Here is a 26,001-nt window from a genome sequence, read left to right as displayed (position 1 = left end):
GCTGGAAATCTACATTCCTCCCCCACAACTGCTCTCTGTTAAAAAGCTTTATTATGCCCGCAGAGCTGGTATAGCATAGTAGCTAAGTGGTAGAGCTCTAAATCTGGAAGTCCCCGGTTTGAGTCTTACTTCTGACGAGAACTCACTTGGTGCACCTAACATCCCTCCATCAGAACCAGGGGGACAATAACACCAACCTACCTCACAGGACTGTTGTAAAAAATGGCAACAAGGGGACCTCTCTCGATGACACCTCGCTTTTCTGCCAAAGAGCTCAAGGGAATACTACATTTCCAGTTTTCCTGGTCATCGGATGGAGGTTTGTACTTGGAGTCTCTATGCATAGGCGTGATGTCAATGGGTATGTTCAGTGCCGTCAAGTTGCTTCCGGCTCATGGTGACCCAATGAATCATTGTCCTCCAAAACATCCTATCGTTAAAAGCCTGGCTCAGATCTTTCAAAGTGAGGGACATGTCTTCTTTTATAGAGTCAATCAACATCATGTTGGGTCTTCCTCTTTTTCTGCTGCCTTCAACTTTTCCTAGTATTATTGTCTTTCCACTGATTCTTATATTCTCATAATGCGGCCAAAGTACAATAGTCTCAGTTCAGTCATTTTAGCTTCTAGGGACAGTTCAGGCTTGATTTGTTTGATGCATACACTGTGGCAAGTGTGACTAGAGTTCTCAGGGCAGACAAATCAGTTTGTGGAAGTCACGGCCACTTGTTCCACTGGTTTTAAAGTGAAATTAGACAAATTCATGGAGGATAGGATGCCATTTTCTGCAGGGGAACTCAAGTATTGTGCTTTTGTATGCCAAGGTGTAGTCAACTCCCTGCTCTTCCCTGCCTAATGCAGGTGGAACAGCCTGAAGGTCCTCCTAGGGAACCCAGTAATGAGTCAGCTGCGCACAGGAGGCAGAAGCAGAGGCAGCTGCTGCAGAAGGAAAGGAGGAGTGCTCATATTGCAGCAAGATATAGGAAGATAGAAGTGTCTACATCTGATGAGGATTAACTCCTTAAAAGAATCCCAACCTCCTGGACAAGGCACTCTATATAAGCCTTGCGCTGCTTCTGCCTGGGTGCAATGAGCGTGTTACCTGTTGTATCTGCGTGCCTGGTCTACCACTGATTCCCAGCCTGTTGATCGGATCTCCTGTACCGCGACCTGTGGACTGACTTCTGACTACGCTTTTGCCTGCCTCCTGCCCGGACGCATTGGACTGTTCTCTGACTACACTGCTATCTGCTGCCTGTTTGGCCCTGCGGGGCTGGACCTGACCACAGCCTCACAGCATTCCACACCCTGCCTGCAGGCAGCACAATGATATTATATACACCTAAGGTCCTTTCCATCATGGTCATCCCAGGCTCCACCCTAAATCTCCAATGATCCCCCCCCCCCCGGACTTGGCAACCCCACTTGAATTCCACCCCTGCTTCAAGATCTTCTAGGTCAATGGTTCCCAACCTGGGGTATAAGTACCCCCACGAGTACGTGCCAGAGGGTTTGGGGGTATACAAAAAATATGTAATGGGTTTGCTAATGTGGGGGTACAATTTTAGGGAAATGGGTTGCCAAGGGGTACATGATTGAAAAAAGGTTGGGGACCACTGGTTTAGGTGTAATCTGGCTGACCCTTGAAGAAAACAGGAAGTTGTGTTAAATGGACAGTTGAGGTGGAGGAGGAAGAAGAGAAGAGGTAGTTTTTATACCATACTTTTATCTACCTTTAAGGAGAGTAAAATTGTCTTCCCTTCCTCTTCCCATTACAGACACCTTGTGAGGTAAGTGGGGCTGAGAGAATTCTGAGGGAACTGGCCCACAGTCACCCAGCAGGCTTCAAGCTGAGGAGCAGGGAAAAGCCCAGTCCACCAGATAAGGGTTTGGCACTCATATGGAGGAGCAGAGAATCAAACCCGGTTCTCCAGATCAGAGCTTGCCCCTCTTAACCACTCCACCACAATATTCTTCACAGATGAACTTGGCCTCCGCCTTGAAAAGGATTTCCAGACACCCTTCTGCTCGCAGAATGCCAGAGGAATGTACTAGCAATGTACACATGAGAACACCGCGCATCCTCTTTCATAATAGGATAAATCAACACACGTTTGCATTCTCTCACACCCCCTCCAGACACCTGGTAGTTATTCTTCTCAAAAGGTACTTCACCCAAGAAAGAAGATTAGAGACCACAATATTGCTCTGAAGTGGCAAACGGCATGGTTCAACTCATTACTCCAAACGCACCAAACAGAGGGAAGCTCAATCTGATGAAATGCCTCAACAGCCTTCTCCATCACAAGTGTCCACGAACTCCCACGCAGAAAAACTTAAAATAAGCGACACAGTTTGTCATTTTTTTTTAAAAAAAGACCTCCTGATTTAGAAACTGGAGAGTTCTTACAACTGCGACAGAAAACATGTCAATACACATATCGAGGTTTAAAGGAGTGTTCAAAGATCACTAACATCACAATGCGAATGGCAAACCTACACGGAGTTCAAACAGTAAAGGAGACTCCAGAAATGGCTTTTAGTATTGCATGTCAAAAATGCTCCTGCAGAGAGATTATGGATCGTTGCCCTGTGGGATCCTTGTGAGTCACGAATTCATACCGAATTCACGAATTCTCCGAAAACAAGACAGTGCCTTATATTAATTTTTGCTCCCAAAGATGCGCTACGTCTTATTTTCAGGGGATGTCTTATTTTTCCGCTCCACAGTTGCATGCTCCGGCCGACGGGCATGCTTCCAAACAAAAACTTTGCTACGTCTTACTTTCGGGGGATGCTTTATATTTAGCACTTCAGCAAAACCTCTACTACGTCTTACTCTCAGGGGATGTCTTATTTTCGGAGAAACAGGGCAGCAGTCAAGAACTCAGCAGCTTTAGCTTTTCCAGTGGGAAAAAGCTTGGACTTTTTACAATCCTGTCTGTTGGGCAGCACACAAATCTTCTTTTTTTGTGAAAAAGTGGAAGTGGCAATCTTAACAATACCCCTTGCATCCCCATCCCTAAATGACCAGGTATCAGATACCACTGAGATTTTTTAAAAAAATTACACACTAATGCTGCACAGTGACTCAATTATATTAAGAATTACTATACTATCCTATCTGTGTACTATTAACAAAGGTACATACATCATCATCATCATCATCATCATCATCATCATCATCATCATCATTATTATTGTAGATTTCACAGCTGCCAGATCTTTAGCTGGTTGTTGGCCTTCATTACAATTCGAGCCTCACCCAGAGGCCTAGGAAGTTGTAATGTATTGGCGTAGTATTCGTGCGGATCCCAGCAGGGCTGCCTTCTGAATTTGACAGATGTTAATTTTGTCAATTCGAAATTATTATTATTGTAGATTTCACAGCTGCCAGATCTTTAGCTGGTTGTTGGCCTTCATTACAATTCGAGCCTCACCCCTTCCCCACGACAAGGGGGTGCCCATGAGGGGCGACAAGTGGGTGCCCATGAGGGGAAGGGGGTGCCCATTATTATTATTATTATTATTATTATTATTATTATTATTATTATTATTATTATTATTATTATTATTATTATTATTATTATTATTATTATTATTTACTGCATTTGTACACCGCCCTCCCCCGAAGGGCTCACAATAGTGCTATTAAATATAAATAATTTAAAATAGATTGTCCAATCTACCAACAATGAATTGTTGACAAATATTGTCATTTATCTGTTTTGTTTAGCAGATACCTCCTGGATGACCAATGCACGAATATGTAGAGCCCTGCACACGGACCCATGCCTGAAGGTGTTTTTAAGGTATTTCATTGGCGATGCCACCAGAAGATAAAAGTCACCTATTTGGCAGGTTCATTTTCCTAGCCGTTTATTTAACATGCACATAATCAAGATACATCCAATATAAGTCTCACTGCGTTTAAATCAAAGAGATGGGGGAAAACAGGCTGCGTCAAACTGCTCATAGCTATAGAAGGTAAAATAGGAGAAATTAAGCGCATAGATTCCAATTTGTTAAAAAGCTAATCTTTAGGGAATTGGTCAGGGAAAGGGAGAAGGTCTGGTCTGGTTTTGCATGGGGCCCCCTCCCCCTTACCAGCAGAGATCAATATCCTATGAGAGTTGGCTTCTTATAGAGGCATTTCCCCCACCCTGGGGTTTATTTGGTCCTTGCTTTTCTCTGTGAGCGAGCATCTCTCTGGCCTGCGCCTCTTTGCTTCTTGCTGATCTTCGGGCAGCACAATTTACCCACTACCAGCTAAGGCCAAAAAAGGCATTTATTTAATTAGCTCACAGCCTAATCACACTTATCCGGAAGTAAGCTTTACTTCTGAGTAAACACGCAGAGGGCAATTTCAGGGATCCAAGGGGGTGGGGGGGACTTCCGGACAGTTCCCAGTGTCACCTACCAGCTCTTCAAGGGCTGGCAAGGGGGAAATGGGGTGGGTGCTAGTGTAAAACGTTACTTCCAGTGGAAACTGGAAATGATGTTATGACACTAGGGGCTATGCTCTAGGATTTGCTCAAAACTCTATGACCTGTTTCTGCCTAGGTGTGCCAGCCTCCGGGAGTGACTTGAGGATCTCCTGGAATCACAGCTCATCTCCAGACGGGGAAATAATAATAGTCCAAAGAGCTCTGTATGATTATCTTAAACAGTTAAAAAACTAGTGCTGGAGAGAGCTTAGCTGACATTCTTTCTGCCCATGGAAACTCATATGGCCAGTCACTTTCTCTTGAAAACAAAATGGAGGTGGATGTCCACCACCTGACCCCTCTGAAGAAAAGTAGGATAATAAGAGATAACACAGAGCATTTGGATTTGCATGCTGTTGGCAGCAACTCACATTGCTACCTTCATAGTGCCTGCAGCTGCACATTCAACAATGGTTTGATCCGCCGGAATTAGAAGGCGATAACATAACTCGTCTTTCACCAGGCCTACCACACAGCCCGGCAGCAAAGAATGAGGTTCTGTGTTATTTTGCTACCACCAGCTCCATCTTGTTGGCTATGGGGCCGAAACCCCTTGGGCTTTGGGCTTTGCAAAGTCTGGGTATGGAAAGAGCCCTACCTTCGGAGGATGAGGAAAGGATTTATCTCCCTATCCCGGCAATTTCTGCGGATGAAAAAAGGTGCAAGAGAAGGCTAGGTCAGGATTTTGGGGGATGTGTGGATGAAGGGATCAATTGGCAACCCCAGTTGTCAGAACCCAGAACCCAGGTAGGGGGGTTGCCAGGGCAACTTCTAAGGAACTTCTAAGCTTTCCTTGCCACCCGCAATTTGGGACCTGTTTTCCAACCATGGTAGAGAAACAATCAGATATAGTGGTTCGAGCACTAGACTAGGATTCCCAGGCTCAAATTCCCACACTACCATGGAAGCTTGCTAGGTAATATTGGGCCAGTCCTAGACTCTCTCGGCCTCCCTAAGCCTTCAATAATTGGAAGAACATGTTGTCACAGGACTCAGCGATGAGCAAAAGCTTAGATGTCCTCACAAGAAGATTTGTTAATAGATCTGTTAAGCAGGAGATAGATCTATCCAGGACTATGAGCCTAGGTGGCTAAATGTAACCTCCATGTTCAAAGGTAGTATACCTCCAAAAAGCAGTTGTTGGAGGGCATCAGTGGGGGACGGGGCTTTATCCTCCTTGTTTTTTCACAAGCTGTCAAGTTTGCGGTTGTGGGAAACAGCTGCTAGACAGGTTAGACAACTGTGTGTTGTCAAATGATAAACATGAAGCTATATTATACCAAATTAGGCATTGGTCCACCATGCCAACATGGTGTAGTGCAGTGGTGGTGAACCTTTGGCACTCCAGATGTTATGGACTACAATTCCCATCAGCCCCTGCCAGCAAGGCCAATTGGCCATGCTGGCAGGGGCTGATGGGAATTGTAGTCCATAACATCTGGAGTGCCAAAGGTTCGCCACCACGGGTGTAGTGGTTAAGAGCAGTGGACTCTAATCTGAAGAACTGGGTTTGATTCCTCACGCCTCCATATGAGCAGCAGACTCTTATCTGGTGAACTGGGTTTGTTTCTCTGCTCCTACACTTGAAGCCTGCTGAGTGACCTTGGTTGGCACAGTTCTTTGGAACTCTCTCAGCCCCACCTACCTCACAAAGTATCTGTTGTGGGGAGAAGAAGGGAAAAGGAGTTGGTAGGCAGCTTTGAGACTCCTTACAGGGGAGGAAGGTGGGATATAAATCCTCCTCCTCCTCCTTGTGTACCCGGACAGAAGCTCTTTGGGGTCTCAAGTGGAGGTCCTTCATATCACCGACTGTGTGGTACCTTTTTAACTGGAGATGCCGGGGACAGAACCTGTGATTTTCTATATGCAAGGCGGATGCTTTGCCACTGAACCACGGCCACTCCAGAAGTATCATTCAACTGTTCAGATATATCTGTGGGGTCCAGTGCTTGGCAATTCACACAACACGTCGCACAGAAGTGGAAGCGATTCTCAACACACTTCACACAGAAAACGAGAGGTAGGCCAGTGGCCTGACAAAGCGGGAGGGGCTCTTTTTCCTGAAGCGGGGAGGTGCCCCACGAGGAACGGTTCACCGTCGGAAGAAGGGGGCGTCGGAAGAAAAGCGATCCGGTTGGGCCAAAGTTCTCCCGTGACCGTCACGTGTTCCGTGCGCGCGGTGGCAAACCTGCGCGCCGCACAAAGGAAAAGGGTCTCTCGGAGCAAGGCTGTTGTGGAGGCAAAGAGGAGGAACACAATAGAGTCAGGAGGAGCGACTTACCAATGTGTTTTGTTGGGAGGTGGGCGTCCTATGGCCGCAAGTCTCTTGCGTCAGCAGGGAAATGGGCTGAAATTCCTCGGAATGAGACTTGTTGGGGAAAGTCACATGCAAAGGAAGGTGAAAGGCTTGGAGCCCCTCGCTCTCCTCTTCTTCCCCTTTCTGTCGGCCTGTCACCATGGCTACCTCTCCATCTGCTTCCCCATATGGAGAGGCTGGTCGTTTGGAAGACATCCTGGAAGGAACAAAAGAGGAGGAAAATAATGAAACCTCCACATAAATCCTTAATGCCGTCATTGTGTGGTTAGGGGCCATTGTAACAGAAATGCCTCTTTTTTTTCTTCTCCAAAGCTGGTGGAGAGCAGGAAGCCATCCAAATACCACTGCAAAGCGTACACAATCGGGAACAATGGCCAAGCAGGTAGCTGCAGAACAGTGGCTGTTTGTTGTAAGAATAATACGCTAATATAGCTCTCTCTTGTATTCTGGCTTCTTAAACACATTCATGGCAAAAAAGGAGGGGGGGGGAGAGAGAAATTACCTCACAGCACAGCATAATGAAATGCAATTCCATTTTTATTTCATTTCAGGCCGAGGGAGGAGGAAATAGCGGGTTTCTCTCGAATACTTTGCAAAAGCCTGCAAGAGACCGAACAGAATGTCCACCCGGAACACGGCGTCGTCGTCCCCTCCCCTTTAGAAAACGGTGCACTTTCCAGCGACTGGGTGAAAGGAAACACACACACACACACACGCAAAGCCACCAAAGCTTAAACTTTTGGGCAACTGAAAGTTAGCAGCAAAACTGTCCACGGTTCTGTGTGCAAATATGTGCGGGTGCCGTGCCGTCAAGTTGCCACTGACTTGAGGCAACCCAGTAGGGTTTCCATGGCAAGGGACTAACAGAGATGGTTGGCCACGGCTTCCCTTACTGAACTCAGCAGAAAAGCCTGTTCACATGTACACATTTGGCAATACTTGGCAGTAATATTTAGTGGCATCTTGTGAAAGAGAATTAGCCATAACAGAGAAATTGGGCTGAGGGTATGCTCCAAATGTACACAGCCAAGCAATGCCTGCCTGTTTAGGCATTTGGCCACTGGTACTAGGAGTGGGTTGGACAAAAAAAATGGAGAGGGGGTTCATAATGATCTCTCAGAGTGGATTCCTTGGAATTATACCCCATTGAGATCCCTCTCCACATTCTACCCAACAAATTTCCACTAATTTTTCAACCTGGAGCTAACAGCCAGCAGTCTAGCAACTGCTACATAAGAAGGAAGAGGAGGAGGAGGAGGAGGTGGTTGGATTTATATCCGACCTTTCTCTCCTGTAAGGAGATTCAATGTGGCTGACAAGCTCCTTTCCCTTCTTCTCCCCACAACAAACACCTTGTGCAGTAGGTGAGGCCGAGAGAGTTCTGAGAGAACTGTGACTAGCCCAAGATCACCCAGCAGGAATGCAGGAGTGCGGAAACACATCCAGTTCACCAGATAAGCTTCTGCCACTTACGTGGAGGAGTGGGGAATCAAACCCGGTTCCGCAGATTAGAGTGCACCTGCTCTTAACAACTTCACGACAAAGCTCCTGGTGGGCACAGTGTGAACAGGGTCGATATTGTCTGAACAGGGTCGATGTACACATTTTGAATGGGCATTTACCCATTCACCAGCAATAAAGCCCATTGTGGGGAAAAATACAACGAGCTCTAGAAAACTGCGTTGGTCGTTTCTGTCATCGTTCTTGAAACGTTAAAATTCAACACGTGGAAGCGTTTGCACAATGCTAATCCACCCAGGGCAAGAGACGTGGACTCCCCTCCGCTCAAGCTCTATGCAGCTGTTTAAAAAGCGGGTCGCCGTCAATACATTTTGCCTTAATTGTAAACGGCAGGTCAGTAGACCCTGCCCCTTTTACATTATACAATGCGCTCATGTCAGCGCGGCCTACCCCCTCACCACGTGTGTCTGCACAGCTCCTTAAAAAGTGATTCGTCGACAATAGACCTCGCCTTTTATGTATAGATTTATTTACTAAAACACTGATCTTCCCCCATTTCTCATTGTTAAAGGCAGTATACGGCTTTAGTACGGTTTGGAAAAATCAGATTTGTGCGGCATGCACTGAAACTACCCATACTATCCATTGAAGGGCTATCACTACATCTCCAGCAACACAAGGATAGTCCCTCTATCCCACCCCCACCAATCCCTGGTCGTCTCAAACCAATTCCCAGACACAGGGCGGCAGTCCTAAAAGAGAACATTTGGTAATCCTCTCCACACCACCACCACCACCACCAACAACAACAACAACTTATTATTATTATTGTAGATTTCATAGCTGCCAGATCTTTAGCTGGTTGTTGGCCTTCATTACAATTCGAGCCTCACCCAAAAGCCTAGGAAGTTGTAATGTATCGGCGTAGTATTCGTGCGGATCCCAGCAGGGCTGTATTTATTATTATTATTATTATTATTATTATTATTATTATTATTATTATTATTATTATTATTATTATTATTATTATTATTATTATTATTATTATTTGTTATACACAATTAAGAGGATGTCTGCACAGTGCCTAGCATGGTGTATGGTTAAGAGTAGTGAGCTCTAACCTGGAGAAGCAGGTTTGATTCCCCACTCCTACACATGAAGCCTGCGGGGACAACCTTGGGTTAGTCACTATTCTCTCCAAACACTCTCAGCCCTGTCTACTTCCCAAGGTGTCTGTTGTGGGAAGAGGAAAGGGAGGAGTTGCTAGCTGCTTTGAGACTCCTTAGAGTTGAGAAACGTTATATACAAATTCATACTCTTCTTCTATAAAGGGTTGCTAACTCCCGGATGCAGCATGTAGGCTTCCCAACAGTGGCGGAGCCACAAGGGAGCAGGGGGTTGGAAAATCGCCCTCAGACCCCGCCCCCGCGGCGCCCCCTTGTGGCCCCCCACCCCCACCCCCTTCCCACACTTACCTTAGTCCCTTTCCTTTTCCTAGAACTTTTTCAGGCTGGAAAAAAAGGCCTGTTCACAGTACAGGCTGAGGAACTACAGTTCCCAGGAGACCTTGGGGCTCACAAGGTCTCCTGGGAAGTATAGTTCCCATCAGGCCATTTTAAAGCTGAACTGCAAATAGGCCTTTTTTCAGCCTGAAAAAGTTCTAGGAAAAGGAAAGGAACTAAGGTAAGTGCGGGAAGGGGGGCACCATGGGGGAGGGGGCGCCGTGGGGGGGCGGGGCACCACAGGGGGGATAGGAAATATAGACTGCGCACCGGGCACAGTTTGGCCCAGCTACGTCTCTGCTTCCCAAGACTGATCTCCCAATTCCAGAGATCAGTTCCCCCACAGAAAATATTTTGATGGGCCGCCTCCCATCCCCAAACTCCGCCCTCCCCAGGCTCCTCCTCCAAATCTTTAGGAATTTTCCAACCCTTGCCTAGTGACATATAGATATATGCAAGATTGCTGGGAGGGAAGAGGGGAGAACAGAGCAACACTCGGGTGCTGGAAAATCCTGTCAAGTCACAAATGACTGACAGCGAGTTTGCAAGGCAGGAGATGAACTGAGGTGGTTTGCCATGCCTGCTTCTGCACAGCAACACTTGATGGTCTTCCATCCAAGAACCAGGGCCAGCTCTACCCGGCTTCCAAGATCTGATGAGATCAGGCCAGGCTGAGCCATTCAAGCGCACTTCCGCAAACGCAGAATAACGGAATTTCAATCCATTTTTCAATGCACTTTAACCAATGGTGGGATCCAAAAATTCTAGTAACAGGTTCCCATGGTGGTGGGATTCAAACTGTGGCGTAGCGCCAATGGGGCTGGGCGGGGCACGACGGGGGCGTGGCTGGGCATTCCGGGGGTGGGGCATTCCTGGGCGGGGCTGTGGCAAGGGTGCAGCCGCTGCACCGGTCCTTGGGCGGGAAACAAATGCACGCAGGAGCAGGCTGCCACGCACGCGGATGCACCTCCTGCTAGACTGCTTCAAGTTCTGCGCGCTACTGCTGAGAGGAGGGGCGTAACTAAGGCCAAAATCACGTGGCAAATTCGCCAATTAGTAACCCGCTCTCGGGACACACAAACAATTAGTAACCTACTCTCGGGAACCTGTGAGAACCTGCTGGATCCCACCTCTGACTTTAACAATTGTTTGCAAGTGGATCTTGCTATTTTGCCCTGTACAATCCAGCTGTAAAGTGGATTGAAAGTGCCTTATTCTGCATGTGTGGAAGTGCATGGAATACTTCACCAGGGAAAGAAGTTAAAACACAAGATCATCTGGCATTCGCAAAATTCTAATTAACAGCAACTTTGATTTTGTCCACTTCCGTTTTTGTTTTAAAAACGTTCCCTCCAAAGACCAGGGATTCCTTCTGAACTGGCGGAGGGAGAGTGCCTGGGTACTGTGACATGGAACGCACCCGAACAATTTGGCACGCCGGCCGCGAAACTGCAGTCAACTGGGCTCAGAAACAAACAGCGCCTGTAAACAGTCCCTCGCCGGTGTCTTTCGTTCCCAGTGATCTGATTTAGAGCTGCTCTCTGCCTCTGAGTTATTACACGAGGCAGGTGAAGGACCGCAAAATAATAACGATGCATTAGGACTGCTTGCTTACAGATGCCAAGTCCGTCACCGATAGGGACAAAATGGCCAGAAGTGATACAGACAAGAACATTCCCTTTTCGGCCTTGCACAATTTGGCACAGAACTGCAGCTTTACGGCCGTTTTGTAGCGCTGTGGTTCAGCAAGATAGAGGTTGCTGTTGCCTTAAGAACCTAAGAAAGAGCCTGCTGGATCAGACCGGAGTCCATCTAGTCCAGCACTCTGCTACTCGCAGTGGCCCACCAGGTGCCTTTGGGAGCTCACATGCAGGATGTGAAAGCAATGGCCTTCTGCTGCTGCTCCTGAGCACCTGGACTATTAAGGCATTTGCAACCTCAGATCAAGGAGGATCAAGATTGGTAGCCAGAGATTGACTTCTCCTCCATAAACCTGTCCAAGCCCCTTTTAAAGCACTGACTAGGATGTCCCAGGTTAGGACCCAGAATAAGCAGGGTCAGGTTAGCACTTGGATGGGAGACCACCAAGGAAGTCAAGGTTGCTGCAGGGTGAGACAATATACTAAAGTATACTAAATTGCACTGGAAAAGCTCGCAGTAAAAGCTGCTAACCTTGAAAACAAGGTTATACTCAAAGGTAAAACGTGACTAGGTAACAGCTGAAGTCACCTTGTCAAGGTGTTATCTTGACAAGACTCACATAAGAAAAGGGGGTGCAATAGTAAATATTAATAATAATAGAACTACCACTACTGTTGCACTCTGGCTATAACTAATATTTCAAATGCGTATATCTATATACATGAATTTATTTCAACTTATTTTTAACAACCATAACAAATAGATTCAGGGTCATCCGTATTAATTCAGGTAAGTATTTAGTTCATACTCTCCCATCAGTTCAACATCCTTAAGGTAAGTAGTCAATCAATGCGAAAACATGTATATACATAAATATATTCAGTCCATCTTGGTTCATCAACATTTTATATGAATCCACTAAGGTAAGTATTCTGTACGTATTCAATGATAAGTCCCAAATTGTGCACAGGCATAAGTCCAAATTCTTTTAAACACAAGGAGGAAAACGCATTGCGCCTAATCCGCGTTTTTCGATGGCTTCATCAGCCTCACAGGTTGTAGATATAATTTATATTGGCTTCATATGGGTACTCTGTAAAGGTAAATTCAAATAACATTCAAATAAATCTATCATTATTATAATGTATAATATTCACACCATGAGTTTTCAACAATGTTTCATACATATCCAACTCACTTTCTCTCAAACTGAGTTGAAATATCCCATCATAACATGTTCTAATGACCTAATTGTTATCTGTATGCTCTTTTATAAGTTTCCACTAAATGAGAACACCTGAGCTTCAGGAGGAGTCTTTTACTCTCATAGGTGACACGAGTAGTCCAGCTCTAAATCCATTTCTATTACATGAGAACCTTGTCAGTCCAAAATAAAAATCAACTTATTCACAGTTAAGAATATCCAACTCACTTTCTCTCAATCTGAGTTGAAATATCCCATCCTAACATGTTCTAGTGACCTAATTGTTGTCTGTATGCTCTTTTATAGGTTTCTACTAAATGAGAACACCTGAGCTTCAGGACGAGACTTTTACTCTCATAGGTGACACGAGTAATCCAGCTCTAAATCCATTTCTACTAAATGAGAACACCTTGTCAGTCTGAAATAAAAATATCAACTTATTCACAGTTATACATATACAACTCACTTTCTCTCAATCTGAGCTGACATTTCCCATCATGCCATGATCTAGTGACCTAATTGTTATCTGTATGCTCTTTTATAGGTTTATACTAAATGAGAACACCTGAGCTTCAGAAGGAGTCCTTTACTCTCCAAGGTACATTATACATTATATACATTATAATAATGATAGATTTATTTGAATGTTATTTGAATTTACCTTTACAGAGTACCCATATGAAGCCAATATAAATTATATCTACAACCTGTGAGGCTTCTTCTCTGAAGCCGGAGCAAAGAGAAGGGCTTGAGAGGAAGCTCTTAAGTGATGGACCAAGAAGAAGAAGAAGAAGAAGAAGAAGAAGAAGAAGAAGAAGAAGAGGAGGAGGAGGAGGAGGAGGAGGAGGAGGAGGAGGAGGAGGAGGAGTTTGGATTTATATCCCCCCTTTTTCTGTCCTGTATGAGACTCAACGGGGCTTACAATCTCCTTGCCCTTCCCCCCTCACAACAAACACCCTGCGAGGTGGGTGGGGCTGGGAGAGCTCCGAAAAGCTGTGACTAGCCCAAGGTCACCCAGCTGGCGTGTGTGGGAGTATACAGGCTAATCTGAATTCCCCAGATAAGCCTCCACAACTCAAGTGGCAGAGCTGGGAATCAAACCCAGTTCCTTTAGATCAGTGTGCACCTGCTCTTAGCCACTACGCCACTGCTGATTTTTCTTGCAGCAATGAACAGTCATTTCCATGTCAAACTGTAAATTATCACACGCTCCTGTTACTATACCAAAAATGTACTTCAGTGATGTTTTCCCCCCAAGTAAGGAAAATAGGGACGATCATACATACTGGTTAAAAATATCTCGCTCATGACAGCAACATTTGTCGCCTCAATCTCTTACTGTGCCCGACCGCCGCCTGCTATTACAGAAGGCTCTTCTCGGCCCACTTATATTGTCATGACTGAATAACACATAAGAACAACGACAAAAAACCTGTGTTAAGGCTAAATTATTTTCATCGGCAATTAATGCCAACAAAAAATATAAAAACAAGACAATCTGTGTGACGCTGGTGTGAGCAAGGTTACACAACCAAGATTGTTTACATCAGCCAAATGTGCTTTCCAAAAGTACAGACACACAACAAAAAGTCTGTTGGGAGCTTACATCGGCAAGAATACAGTATCATTCGCAGTCAAACTGTAGACAGACAATTGGCACACATTTGCTTTATATTGACTGCATATAGGCGATAGGCAAACATAGTCAAATAAATAGCGATCTAGCTATACGCTGCATGTTTATCGGCAAATACTGATGAAATTTATGAAACAGTATTCCTCAAGACTGAATGAGAAGACTAGGGCCCCTTCCGCACGTACAGAATAATCCACTTTCAATGCACTTTGCAGCTGGATTGTATTGTGCGGAATAGCAAAATCCACATGCAAACAATTGTGAAAGTAGATCTATGCCTTTAAAATATTTGCTAGATGCCTTTATTCCATATGACGCTCAAGACAGATGACAATATAAGTAAAATACAAAAGATACATTCAACATTTTGTTTGATACTAGAATATGGCCCAATAGACAAATTATTGACATTGTTAAATATATTTTTTTAATTTCTTAAAGACTGGCACCCTCTTGTGAATTATACTAAGCAAAGAAAATCTTTCATGCATTTGTTAACATATTTACAACATTAAGTTTAAGAATCGGTTATAGGAATATCTATATGTCTAAATTAGTGTAATATAATGGTACAGCACAGATAATTTAAAATACAGTTGTTAGGAATAGTTTGTATATTAATTTAGAAAACTGTAAGAATCCAGAATAAGGATTGTTAGAAATTGTATTAAGATGAAAATGTGAGGTTAGTAGGAAGTGACCCAGACATATTTGTTTTGTGTTTGTCAGTTGCCATTCTTTGTTGTTGATTAAATGGTGTATAGTGGTTTTATGAGTGATATATAGGTTGCTTGGTTTATTGAATCATAGAACAGAATCATAGAATCATAGAGTCGGAAGAGACCTCAAGGGCCATCCAGTCTAACCCCCTGCAATGCAGGAACACACAGTCAAAGCACTCCTGAACAGAGGGCCATCGAGTCATATTGGAATGGATTTGTGATGTATTGGTTGAAAGATTTATTACACATGTAAAATTTTGTTTAATAAGTGACAGGCCTAGAGTGTGTGTCATGCCCCCACAGAGGCTTTTATTATTTCCCCATTAAAATTCAGTTTCCCCATAGTTAGCATGGTTTTAGTTCATTGTTAAGTCTTCTAAGAGAGGGCATTTAGTTAGCCCCTGTCCCTTGAAGACATTTCCCAATAGGCAGTTTCCCTCTTTACCCAGCAATCCCCTGTTTTAGTTCTAGCCAGTCAGTCAGAGTGAGGTGCTAAGGGTAGCTGGAGACTGGAATATTCGTGAAATACATATGAGTATATGGTGGTCCATAGAGCACAAGTCAAGTTTAACAGCAGTTAGAACTAGACGAAGACTGAAAGAACTGGAAGGAAGCAAGACACGGTGGACTTTCTTGAAAGCAGCCAAGAGAAGACACAGTCTACAGCTTCAAACCTGCTCAAGACAAGCAAGTACTCTGATTTAGACAGACCCAAGGGGGGAGTTAGGGTCTTGATTCTCTCCAGTAATAAACCTATTGTTGAACTGTTGAACGTGGCTTGTGTCTCCCCCACTCTGTCCTAGCCAAGTACAGGGCACCAAAAACAGATTCACTTGGGGGGCAGAACAGTGTGGATGTAGTCTCTTGGTTCAAACGAGAACAGCCTTGTTGGAGGTGACCAATGGGCCACCTCATTTCACACAGCAAACACCCACTTGCCCTGGAGGCCCAAACTAAAAGACACGGAGGCCGAGGCCTCCCACTGTCATTGCCTCTGCTGCTGGTGTTAAGAGGTACACTGTCTCTCAGGTTGGAGGATCTCTTTAGTCTAGGGCAGTGGTGGCGAACCTTTGGCACTCCAGATGTTATGGACTACAATTCCCATCAGCCCCTGGCAGCATGGCCAATTGGATCTCTTTAGTCTAGGGCAGTGGTGGCGAACCTTTGGCACTCCAGATGTTATGGACTACAATTCCCATCAGCCCCTGGCAGCATGGCCAATTGGATCTCTTTAGTCTAGGGCAGTGGTGGCGAACCTTTGGCACTCCAGATGTTATGGACTACAATTCCCCTCAGCCCCTGGCAGCATGGCCAATTGGCCATGCTGCCAGGGGCTGAGGGGAATTGTAGTCCATAACATCTGGAGTGCCAAAGGTTCGCCACCACGGGTCTAGGGCCATCCACCTGCAGGTGGTTGTGAAAGTTGGCCACCTGCTTTAACAATCAAGTTGTATTCATCAAAGCAGCTAATATAATGAAATTTGCCACAGTAACACATTTTCACAGTTCTGTCACGACAGACAGACATCTAAACATGAGTCTCAATATGCTGCCTGGTGTCATTTTAAATACTATAACTTTCCATTTCGACAGGAGCCGGGTTCTTCTCAGTGACTTATTCAAGGGACTTTGCATGTGTAAATCCATAATACCAAGTGAATGCATTGTAGCATATTCCATACAAAATCAATTTTACAATTATTGTGTTTTGACATAAATGAGTCCTCCTTCCTTGCTTGCAATCTCTGCTTATTTTCCTCTAACTTATGTTTCCAAATGGAGGTCACAGTTGATTTAAATGCAATACTACACAACAGTTAATATCATTATAAGTGTCTAATTATACAATCTTGCAAAAAAAAAAGAGAGAGGCATATATGCATTTGGTTGTACTTCTATTTTTTTTTCCTTAGAACCTCCAGATAGACAGCATGGTGTAGTGGTTAAGAGCAGGTGGATTCTAATCTGGAGAACCGGGTTTGATTCCCCACTCCTCCACCTGAGTGGCAGAGGCTTATCTGGTGAACCAGATGTGTTTCCGCACTCCTACATTCCTGATGGGTGACCTTGGACTAGTCACAGTTCTCTCAGGACTCTCTCAGCCTCACCTACCTCACAAGAAGAAGAAGAAGAAGAGTTTGGATTTATATCCCCCCTTTCTCTCCTGCAGGAGACTCACAGGGGCTGACAATCTCCTTGCCCTTCCCCCCTCACAACAAACACCCTGTGAGGTAGGTGGGGCTCCGAGAGCTGCAAGAAGCTGTGACTAGCCCAAGGTCACCCAGCTGATGTGTGTGGGAGTATACAGGTTAATCTGAATTCCCCAGATAAGCCTTCACAGCTCAGGCGGCAGAGCTGGGAATCAAACCTGGTTCCTCCAGATTAGATACACAAGCTCTTAACCTCCTACGCCACAACAGGCACAAGGTGTCTGTTCAAGGTGTCTGTTGTGGGGAGAGGAAGGGAAAGGAGCTTGTCAGACACCTTGAATCTCCTTACAGGAGAGAAAGGTGGGGTGTAAATCCAAACCCTCCTTTTCCTTCTTCAGGTGGTAGTTGGAAATCTCCTGGGATTATAACTGATGTCTCAGCAACAGAGATCAGCTCATCTGGGGAATAGGGCCATTCTGGAAGGCGGACTTTATGACATTACGGCCCTACTGAATTTTCTCCATTTTCCTCCCAAGCCACCACCTCCAAAATCTCCAGCTTTTCCCAAATTCGATGCTGGCAATTCTACTTCAGTCAACGCAGCTTGGGACCCACTGACGGTCCCCTCTTCCAAGAATCTGCATATATTGTCGAAGGCTTTCACGGCCGGAATCACTGGGGTGCTGTGTGGTTTCCGGGCTGTACGGCCGTGTTCTAGCAGCGTTCTCTCCTGACGTTTCGCCTTATCAGATCGCCTGAAGATGCCAGCCACAGATGCAGGCGAAACGTGAGGAGAGAATGCTGCTAGAACACGGCCGTACAGCCCGGAAACCACACAGCACCCCAATCTGCATATACTTTGGGCCCAAGAAAGTTTCACTGAAATGAAGGCGGGGTGCGGATCCTGTTCCTCTCAGAGAGGGCTCACACAGCAGGTTTTCCCGGCGGACGGCATCCTTTGCAAATCCTCCTGTCTCAAAACAGCTTCCATTCCGGAACCCCCTGCCGCTACCGACTCGGTTCCTTCACTCCGGGACGGTTTGATCTGCATCGTCTCATCTTAAGTAACACATGTAGCATCTCCTGTTTTGGGAGCCTGTTATCGTTTCGGAGACAACCCCGTTCCAATCCCAATTCAAGTGCTTAATGCCATAAAATTATGAGACTCTAATCTTGTTACATCCCGCAAAAAAAAAAAACCCTTCAGAAATGTTTCGAGAAATCCACAAAGACATTTGCAGGGGGGGGGGAGGAGGATGTGGGCTTATCCGTGTCTTTAAAAGTGACAAACACGATCTGTCAGGTAGGGGGGGGGGAGATAGAGGGCTCTAAATCATAAGTTGTTGGGGAATTAATTACGGGATTCATCAATCATCGCCAGCTAACACCGCATCTATATGTATATACAGCCGAAATCCCATCAACCTTACAGCAGTCCACAGGTTCGCAACTGAGGAAGTCCTTCTTTTCTTGACTATTTATAAATGACTTTGTATAATCTAGCATTAAGACCTGTAATTATAAAACAGAATTAAAAAAAAAAAAACCAGGCCTGCATAGTTATGGATAATTATAGTTGGTACACTTACAAAGGGGGAGGGGGAAAATCCCAGCAGAAATAGGAAGCGTTTCCCGTCAAACACAAGATTTGCCTTTTTGACAGTTGTGAGTCTGTAGGATGTAACAAGACGACTGAAATTGTATGTCTTAAAATAATAATAATAATAATAAACCCTGTGCAACACTTTCCCCCCCTCTACCTTTCTGTAACAACAAATGGCTGGTTTTTCACAAAAGATTTCATGGCATGACCACAGCCAAGCTACCGTGTTTCCCCGAATATAAGACAGTGTCTTATATTAATTTTTGCTCCCAAAGATGCACTATGTCTCATTTTCAGGGGCTGTCTTATTTTTCTGTGTTCTGTTCGTCGGGCTTACTTCCAAACAAAAACTTTGCTATGTCTTACTTTCGGTGGATGCCTTACATTTTGCACTTCAGCAAAACCTCCACTATGTCTTTTTTGGGGGGATGTCTTATATTCGGGCAAACAGGGTACTAGCTTTGAGATCAAGGAGAAAAACTATCAGCTCCCAAGTTTCACCAGCTGTTTAACACTAAATCTTTTTTTTTAATGAGTCAATATCTGGGGCCCAATTTATTCAGACAGCTAGCCTGTGAAGAAGTGTGGAGAGAGTAGAAAATTCTGTCTCCCTCTCTTGTAATAAATAGACCTCAGAACCAGCCAATCAAACCACAAAGCGTCCACAGATGTTAGCCATGATGACAAAATAGAACCACTTTATTCAGGAGCAGTTGATCCCTAAATTCTAGCGGCAGAGAGACTGGCTTTTGAGGGACGCCTGTTTGGCGATTGCGGGAAACAGACTGCTGAACTAAATGGGCTTCCAGTAGTTTCCTATTCACTGTTGTCACTGATTTACATTACTGATGGGGTGACAGTTCCCATCTTAGATTAGTTTAGCCAGATTATTATTATTATTATTTATTTATTTATTAAATTTATAGGCCGCCTCTTCCCTGAAGGGCTCGAGGCGGCTACCAACACGGCTGTTTCCAACAGCAAATAATATAACATAAAAGTTAAACCATTAAAACAATTAATAAATAAATAAATTTAAACAACCAGATTGTGTAAAACACATATATGCACAGGCGCCCGATCTAAGGCCAAAGAAGAAAGAAAAAAGAAAAAAGAAGAAGGAAGGAAGGAAGGAAGGAAGGGGAGGAGGTAGGCAGGGCCCAAGGTGGAATTAGGGCCCAACCAGGTGGTCCAAACAGGCAGTTTTGATTTAATGTGGGGCGGTGGAACCGCGGCCGGCCCCTCCAAAAGCCCGGTGGAATAGCTCTGTCTTACAAGCTCTGCGGAACTCGCCAAGGTCCCACGGAACTCGCCAAGGTCCCGCAGGGCCCAGACAGCTGGAGGTAGAGCATTCCACCAGGCAGGGGCCAGAGCCGTAAAGGCCCTGGCTCGGGTCGAGGCCAGCCGCATCCTCGAAGGGCCTGGGATCACCAGCAGATTCATGGCAGATGAATGGTACAACAGCGACAACATGGAGCCTCCACAGTTAGAGGCAGTAAGCTGAGTAAAAGACACTACGTGCCAGGCAAGAAGGATCTTGATATAATCTTACAGCGCGAGTCTTAAGACAATTCTTTGTCATTTTGACCTTAACTTTTACAACTTGTATTAGCTGCAGGAGTTTATGGAGATTATAGTGGTAATACACTGCCCAAGGGAATCAAAAGCACATGGCGGCCACAGGAGGGATGGAATCAGGGTCAAAGGACCAAAGAGGCACTCAAGAAGGCACGTCTCCATGAAGGGGTGCAAAAGGCCACTGAGTGGATGTAAGACAAGGATTTTATGAGCGAAGAAAAACGTCATGTGGGCAACTCATTTGTTGGGGAGGGAAATCAGCAAGACAGAAGTGACCATGGGCTGAAACGAACGGTATCTAGCCATGCATGAGGATCTCAGTAGTATGTCAAGAGAAGACATACCTGTAAGGAAGGTCAGATCTATGTTTGCCAACCTCCAGGAGAAGCCCGGAGTTCTGGAATGACAACTGATTTCCAGACTACAGAGAAATGGACAGTAGGGAAACACACTCCTGCCAGAGTCCCTCCCTTCCCCATATGAGCAACAGACTCTTAACCACTGAACTGGATTTGATTCCTTGCTCCTCCACATGAAGCCTGACGTGTGACCTTGGGCCAGCCACAGTTGTCTGTGAACTCTCTCAGCCCCACCTACCTCACAGGGTGTCCGTTGTACAGAGAGGAAGAGGAGTTTGCAAGCCACTTTGAGACTCCTTATGGTTGAGGAAAGTAGGGTATAAATCCAAACTTCTCCTCCTCCTTGATAATACTGACCTTGATGTTCCCATGGTCTGAATCTGCGCAAGGCGGTTTCATATCTGATCTTTATGTCTCAATTTCCATAACCAGAGGGCAAATTCGGAATACCAATGATAGGTGACGCTTTGCAACGATGCCCTGTTGGTTGGCATTCCAGGGTAACTGATGGGGTGCTATATGAAACAGGATTCCGGACTATATGGACCGCTGATCTGATTTAGCGTGCTTCTTCTCACATCCCTATAATGGTCCTCATAAAAGCTGGAAAACAGATGTGCTTCCCTCATCAGAATGGGATAAACTATCCATTTTCCTTGAAGGTCTTGAATCTGACTATCCCTCAAGTGAAATCCTACTGTTCGGAGATTTCAACGCCAGAGTGGGCACTGACCTACTAACTCTTCTAGCACACGAGGGGCTCGACGATGCCTACTCCACCTCCCTCCTACTTCCCGCTGCTCACAAGTCAAAGGACTCTTGCATAAATTCAGCTGGCAAGAAACTAATGGAACTAGCAATCAAGCACAACAAATTGTGGATAAACGGCTTGACCACTTATGAACATTCTCAGGACTTTACTTTTGTTTCCTCTATAGGCCATAGTGTGGTTGACTACTGTCTGATCTCTCCATACTTGCAATCCAAGGTGCATTCTTTTCAAATCGGAGACCTTCTGCTAGGCGACCATCTCCCAATCCATCTTATTTTATCACGAAACCAGGAGGTCTGCAGAGAGGAAATGCCATCAAACGAGTATCTACCCCGGCTGACTTGGTCCCCCAAGCTGGCGTCTTCTCTTGAGGACCTGCTTGGCTCCCTCAACCAATCTAGACTTGTCTCCCTTGTTACCAATGCTGACTCCCCAGCTGAGATGATCACCAACTTTGAACAACTAATCAAGCATGTGGTTAACTCCTTACTAAAATATGAAAAGAATGGCATCATCACCTTAGAGCAGGGGTCTGCAACCTGCAGCTCTCCAATTGGCCATGCTGGCAGGGGCTGATGGGATTTGTAGTCCATGAACATCTGGAGAGCCGCAGGTTGCAGACCCCTGCCTTAGAGGGTCAAGGGTAACATGGCCTACTACAAGGCAAGGTTGAAACACCAACAATTTAATAGTTGAAAAGCGGAGGAGGAGAAGGAAGTGGAGGAGGAGGAAGACTTTGGATTTATATCCCACCTTTCACCCCTGAAAGGAGCTTCAAAGTTCACTGGATAAGAGTCCACGAGTCATGTGGAGGAGCGGGGAATCAAACCTGGTTCTCCAGATTAGAGTCCACCTGCTCTGAACCACTACAACACACTGGCTCATAAGGCAAGGTTGAAGCACCAAAAATGTAACCGCTGAAAAGAGTTTTAGCCTTTCCGTACAGTGTTTCTTTTCCTAAAAAGCGCGGACGACAATTCTCGTTTGCCAATTATTATTTTTTTAAAAAAACGAGACCAAATAAATAAATAAATGAGTTTCAGCTGTCAATCATCCCAAGACATAATAATCTGTTAATTATTAGTTTCTGGGAACACATCAATCACTTGCCTTTTTGGTACGCGAGAATGTTATTGCAAAAAAGAAAGTGGGGAAAATTACAGACAAAAGGAAACAAAGGGATCCTGAATGCTCAACACCTTTCAAGTGAGTAAACAGTCAGCCAAGGTGTACCCCAGCAAGAGACACCTCTGCGTAATTTACTCTCAAGTGAGCAGTAAGTACGTCTGGCACTTCAGTCCTCCAGAAACAAAAATCAAAGTAAATTATATTGCGACGGTTGACGTTATTGACTGAGGACGCGTGTACTGCCGGAAGCGGCACGAGGTGCTGTCAACTTGCAAACCAACGCGTGGGGGCCGCTTGAGGTTTTCAAGGTAAGAGACCTTCCTAGATAATTTGACGTGGCCTTCCTCTCCGCATAGCGACCCTGGACTTCTTGGTGGTCTCCCATCCAAGAGACTAACCAAGGATGACCCTACTTCGCTTCCGGGATCTGACAAGGTCAAGATAGTGTGGTTCACTAAAAAACCAGTGCACGTACTACAGGGGTGAGCTGATGCAGCTATTTCTCATTTCTTCCCAACACCTTATTTATTGCATCTATTTATTTTAAAGGATTTCAATTCCACCTCAGTAGCGAGGAACAAACACATTAAAAACATATTTTATTTGCGAACGCTGAAATTCATATTTTATTGGAGAACACTGAAATTCTGGACAATTCAGAAGCTTACTATGTCAGACTGCACAGGGAGGCCACTGAAATTCACAAACACCAGGACAACTTCAATAAGAAAGAAGAGACTTTAAAAATTAGCAAAGCCTGGCTCCCAGTACTTAAAAAATGGACTGAAAACCCCACTCGCAATACAATGCACTCAACCACACCTTTGCGTAGCAAGTTCCACCCAAACACTTAATGATTGGTTCCCCACCCTGGGACCACACTAAACTTTCCCTTCTCACTTAGACACAGTGTGAAACAGACTTTTGTCTGTGATACGCCTCTGAAGATGCCAGCCACAGATGCAGGCGAAACGTTAGGAACAAAATCCACCAGACCACGGCCACACAGCCCGGAAAACCCTCCAGACCCAGTTGAATCCGGCCGTGAAAGCCTTCGACAATACATTTAAAACAGCCTGTCTAGTACTTTTTAAATCTGCCCTTCCTCTGAGGAGTTCAAAGAGACAGAGATGGTTTTCCGTTCCTCATTTCATTTTCACAACAACCCTCTGAAGTAGGTTAGATGTGTCCCCAAATGAGCTTTGGCAGCCAGGTGGGAATTTGAATCCAGGTCTTCCATAGTGTGGTATGCTGGTAAGAACAGAAGCTCAATATTTGAAGGCACAAAAACAGTGCAGAGGGAAGGCTGAAACTCCCATAGTCATGAGTGGAAAAGAGTCACCGTGTGTCTGGGAGGCACTAAATTCCCGTCGCAGTCTGATACAAAGTTCTCTTCAGTGGTGGGATCCATGGTTCCCATGGTGGTGGGATTCAAACTGTGGCGTAACGCCAATGGGGCTGGGCGGGGCACGATGGGGGCATGGCCGGGCATTCTGGGGGCGGGGCATTCCTGGGCGGGGCTGTGGCAAGGACGCAGCCGCTGCGCTGGTCCTTGGGCGGGAAACGAATGCACGCAGGCGCAGGCTGCCACACACGCCAGTGCACCTCCTGCTAGACTGCTTCAAGTTCTGCGCGCTACTGCTGAGAGGAGGGGCGTAACTAAGGCAAAAATCACGTGGCAAAATCACCCATTAGTAACCTTCTCTCAACACACACAAATAATGAGTAACCTACTCTTGGGAACCTGTGAGAACCTGCTGGATCCCACCTCTGGTTCTCTTATTGTCTGTTTCCCATGTACTTGGTAATGTAAAGTCTGGGAACTAGATAGGTCTCAGTCGTTGGTTGAACAAACCATGATGCAGTCTGGGAATGGATCATTTTGTTTTTCATTATGGTTGGACATTACTGCAAAGCAGAGCTGCCAACCAGTGGGAGCTTTGGGGGTGGAGACATTGGTGTGAGCCAGCATTGTGCACGGTGTGACACCACTTAGGAGCAGGAAAAAACAGATCTGATGTGTTGCTCTAGGACTCGCTGGAAACTCTGTGGTAAAACCAGAGAGTTTCCAGCGATCTAGATGCCACTTCCAGGTTTTCCACCGAAATGTCGTCACATCATGCACGAGACTAGATTGTTTATTTTAAAAAAACATTCTCCTGCAGCTGCTTGGAATGACGGCAGCCATGCTGTCAAATGGAGGACAAGTTAAACGGATAGCGTTGGAATACCAATGGCTTGATCTCCATTGCCAACATGTAATGGTTTACAACAGGGGTGTCCAACTCTGGCCCTCTAGATCAGGGGTCTGCAACCTGCGTCTCTCCAGATGCTCATGGACTACAATTCCCATCAGTCCCTGCCAGCATGGCCAGTTGGTTTACACCAGGGGTGTCAAACTCGTGGCCCTCCAAATGTTCATGAACTACAATTCCCATCAGTCCCTCCCAACATGAGCATTGACTATACTGACAAGGGCTGATGGGAATTGGAAGTTCATGAACATCTGTAGGGCCGCGAGTTTGACACCTGTGGTTTACACAGAGGCAGAAGAACATAATGGTGGAACGCTAAAGTTGCAGACTCCAGGTTACAGATGCTCCTCCACATAAACAACTCCCTGACAATAGCAAACTAGCTCAGCCCCTGTCCCCTCCTTGGAAGAACTCTATAATTCCCGAAGCCTAAAGAAAGCCCAGAATATTCTGAGAGACCTGTCTCATCCAGCACACTCTCTTTTTGAACTGTTACTATCCGGCAGACGATACAGGTCTATCAAAACTAGGACAAAGAGGCTTAGAGACAGCTTCTACTCTAGAGCTGTGGCTATGCTGAACTCCGCGGCTTCGTGTTGATGAGTTTGGGACTGTGTAGGGATGGGTGGAGGAAGGGGAAAGTGAGGATGGGGTATGAGTCTGAAATTGTGTGCATCGAGGAATGCTGCTGTAAATTTCGTTGTGCGTGCACAATGACAATAAAAAATGCTTATGCTTGGGGCATGGAGTTTTACTCCTTCTTAGTTTTCTATTCAGAAGGAATACTTAACAGAACAGGACATCTGCTAACGCCAACCTTCCTGTGTGGTCTGATGTGAGGGAGTCCATTCTACAGCCTCAGCAATTTTCTCAGCACCTTCTTGTAGCTTGTGTTCCTAGATCGGGCCAGAATCATCAGTGGTGAGGCAGACTTCAGAACAGGAAGTGTTATTTGGCTGCTACGCAAACACCCAGGCACGTACTTTTTTCAAGATATGGCTCTCGCTAGCCCTTATTTATTAATTTATTTATTCAACTTGATATCCCACCCTTTCTGGTCTCAGCCAGGCTCGGAGCAACTCACACACATAATTAAAATCACAATAATTTATATAATTGCAATTAAAACATCGTGCCTTGGCAGCCGGAACACGTTTTCTCTCCTCACTCCTTTGCCCCAAAAGAAG

At 45.4% G+C, this 26,001-nt stretch overlaps 1 protein-coding gene across 4 annotated transcripts in view; it reads right to left on the bottom strand.

The window, feature by feature from the left end:
• The window catches only part of SOX5 (SRY-box transcription factor 5), a 633,967-nt gene that overhangs the window by 444,808 nt on the left and 163,158 nt on the right, over nt 1-26,001 (bottom strand). For all 4 annotated transcript variants that reach the window (XM_048499520.1, XM_048499517.1, XM_048499519.1 and 1 more), the window contains exon 2: nt 6,768-6,999. In XM_048499520.1, the coding sequence (XP_048355477.1) occupies nt 6,768-6,998 (231 nt within the window). In that variant the 5' untranslated portion in view covers nt 6,999. The remainder of the gene's footprint in view (nt 1-6,767; nt 7,000-26,001) is intronic.

This window comes from Sphaerodactylus townsendi, linkage group LG06 (genome assembly GCF_021028975.2).
Source record: "Sphaerodactylus townsendi isolate TG3544 linkage group LG06, MPM_Stown_v2.3, whole genome shotgun sequence".
Taxonomy (NCBI): Eukaryota; Metazoa; Chordata; class Lepidosauria; order Squamata; family Sphaerodactylidae; genus Sphaerodactylus; species Sphaerodactylus townsendi.
This window is presented reverse-complemented; position numbering and strand designations above follow the sequence as displayed.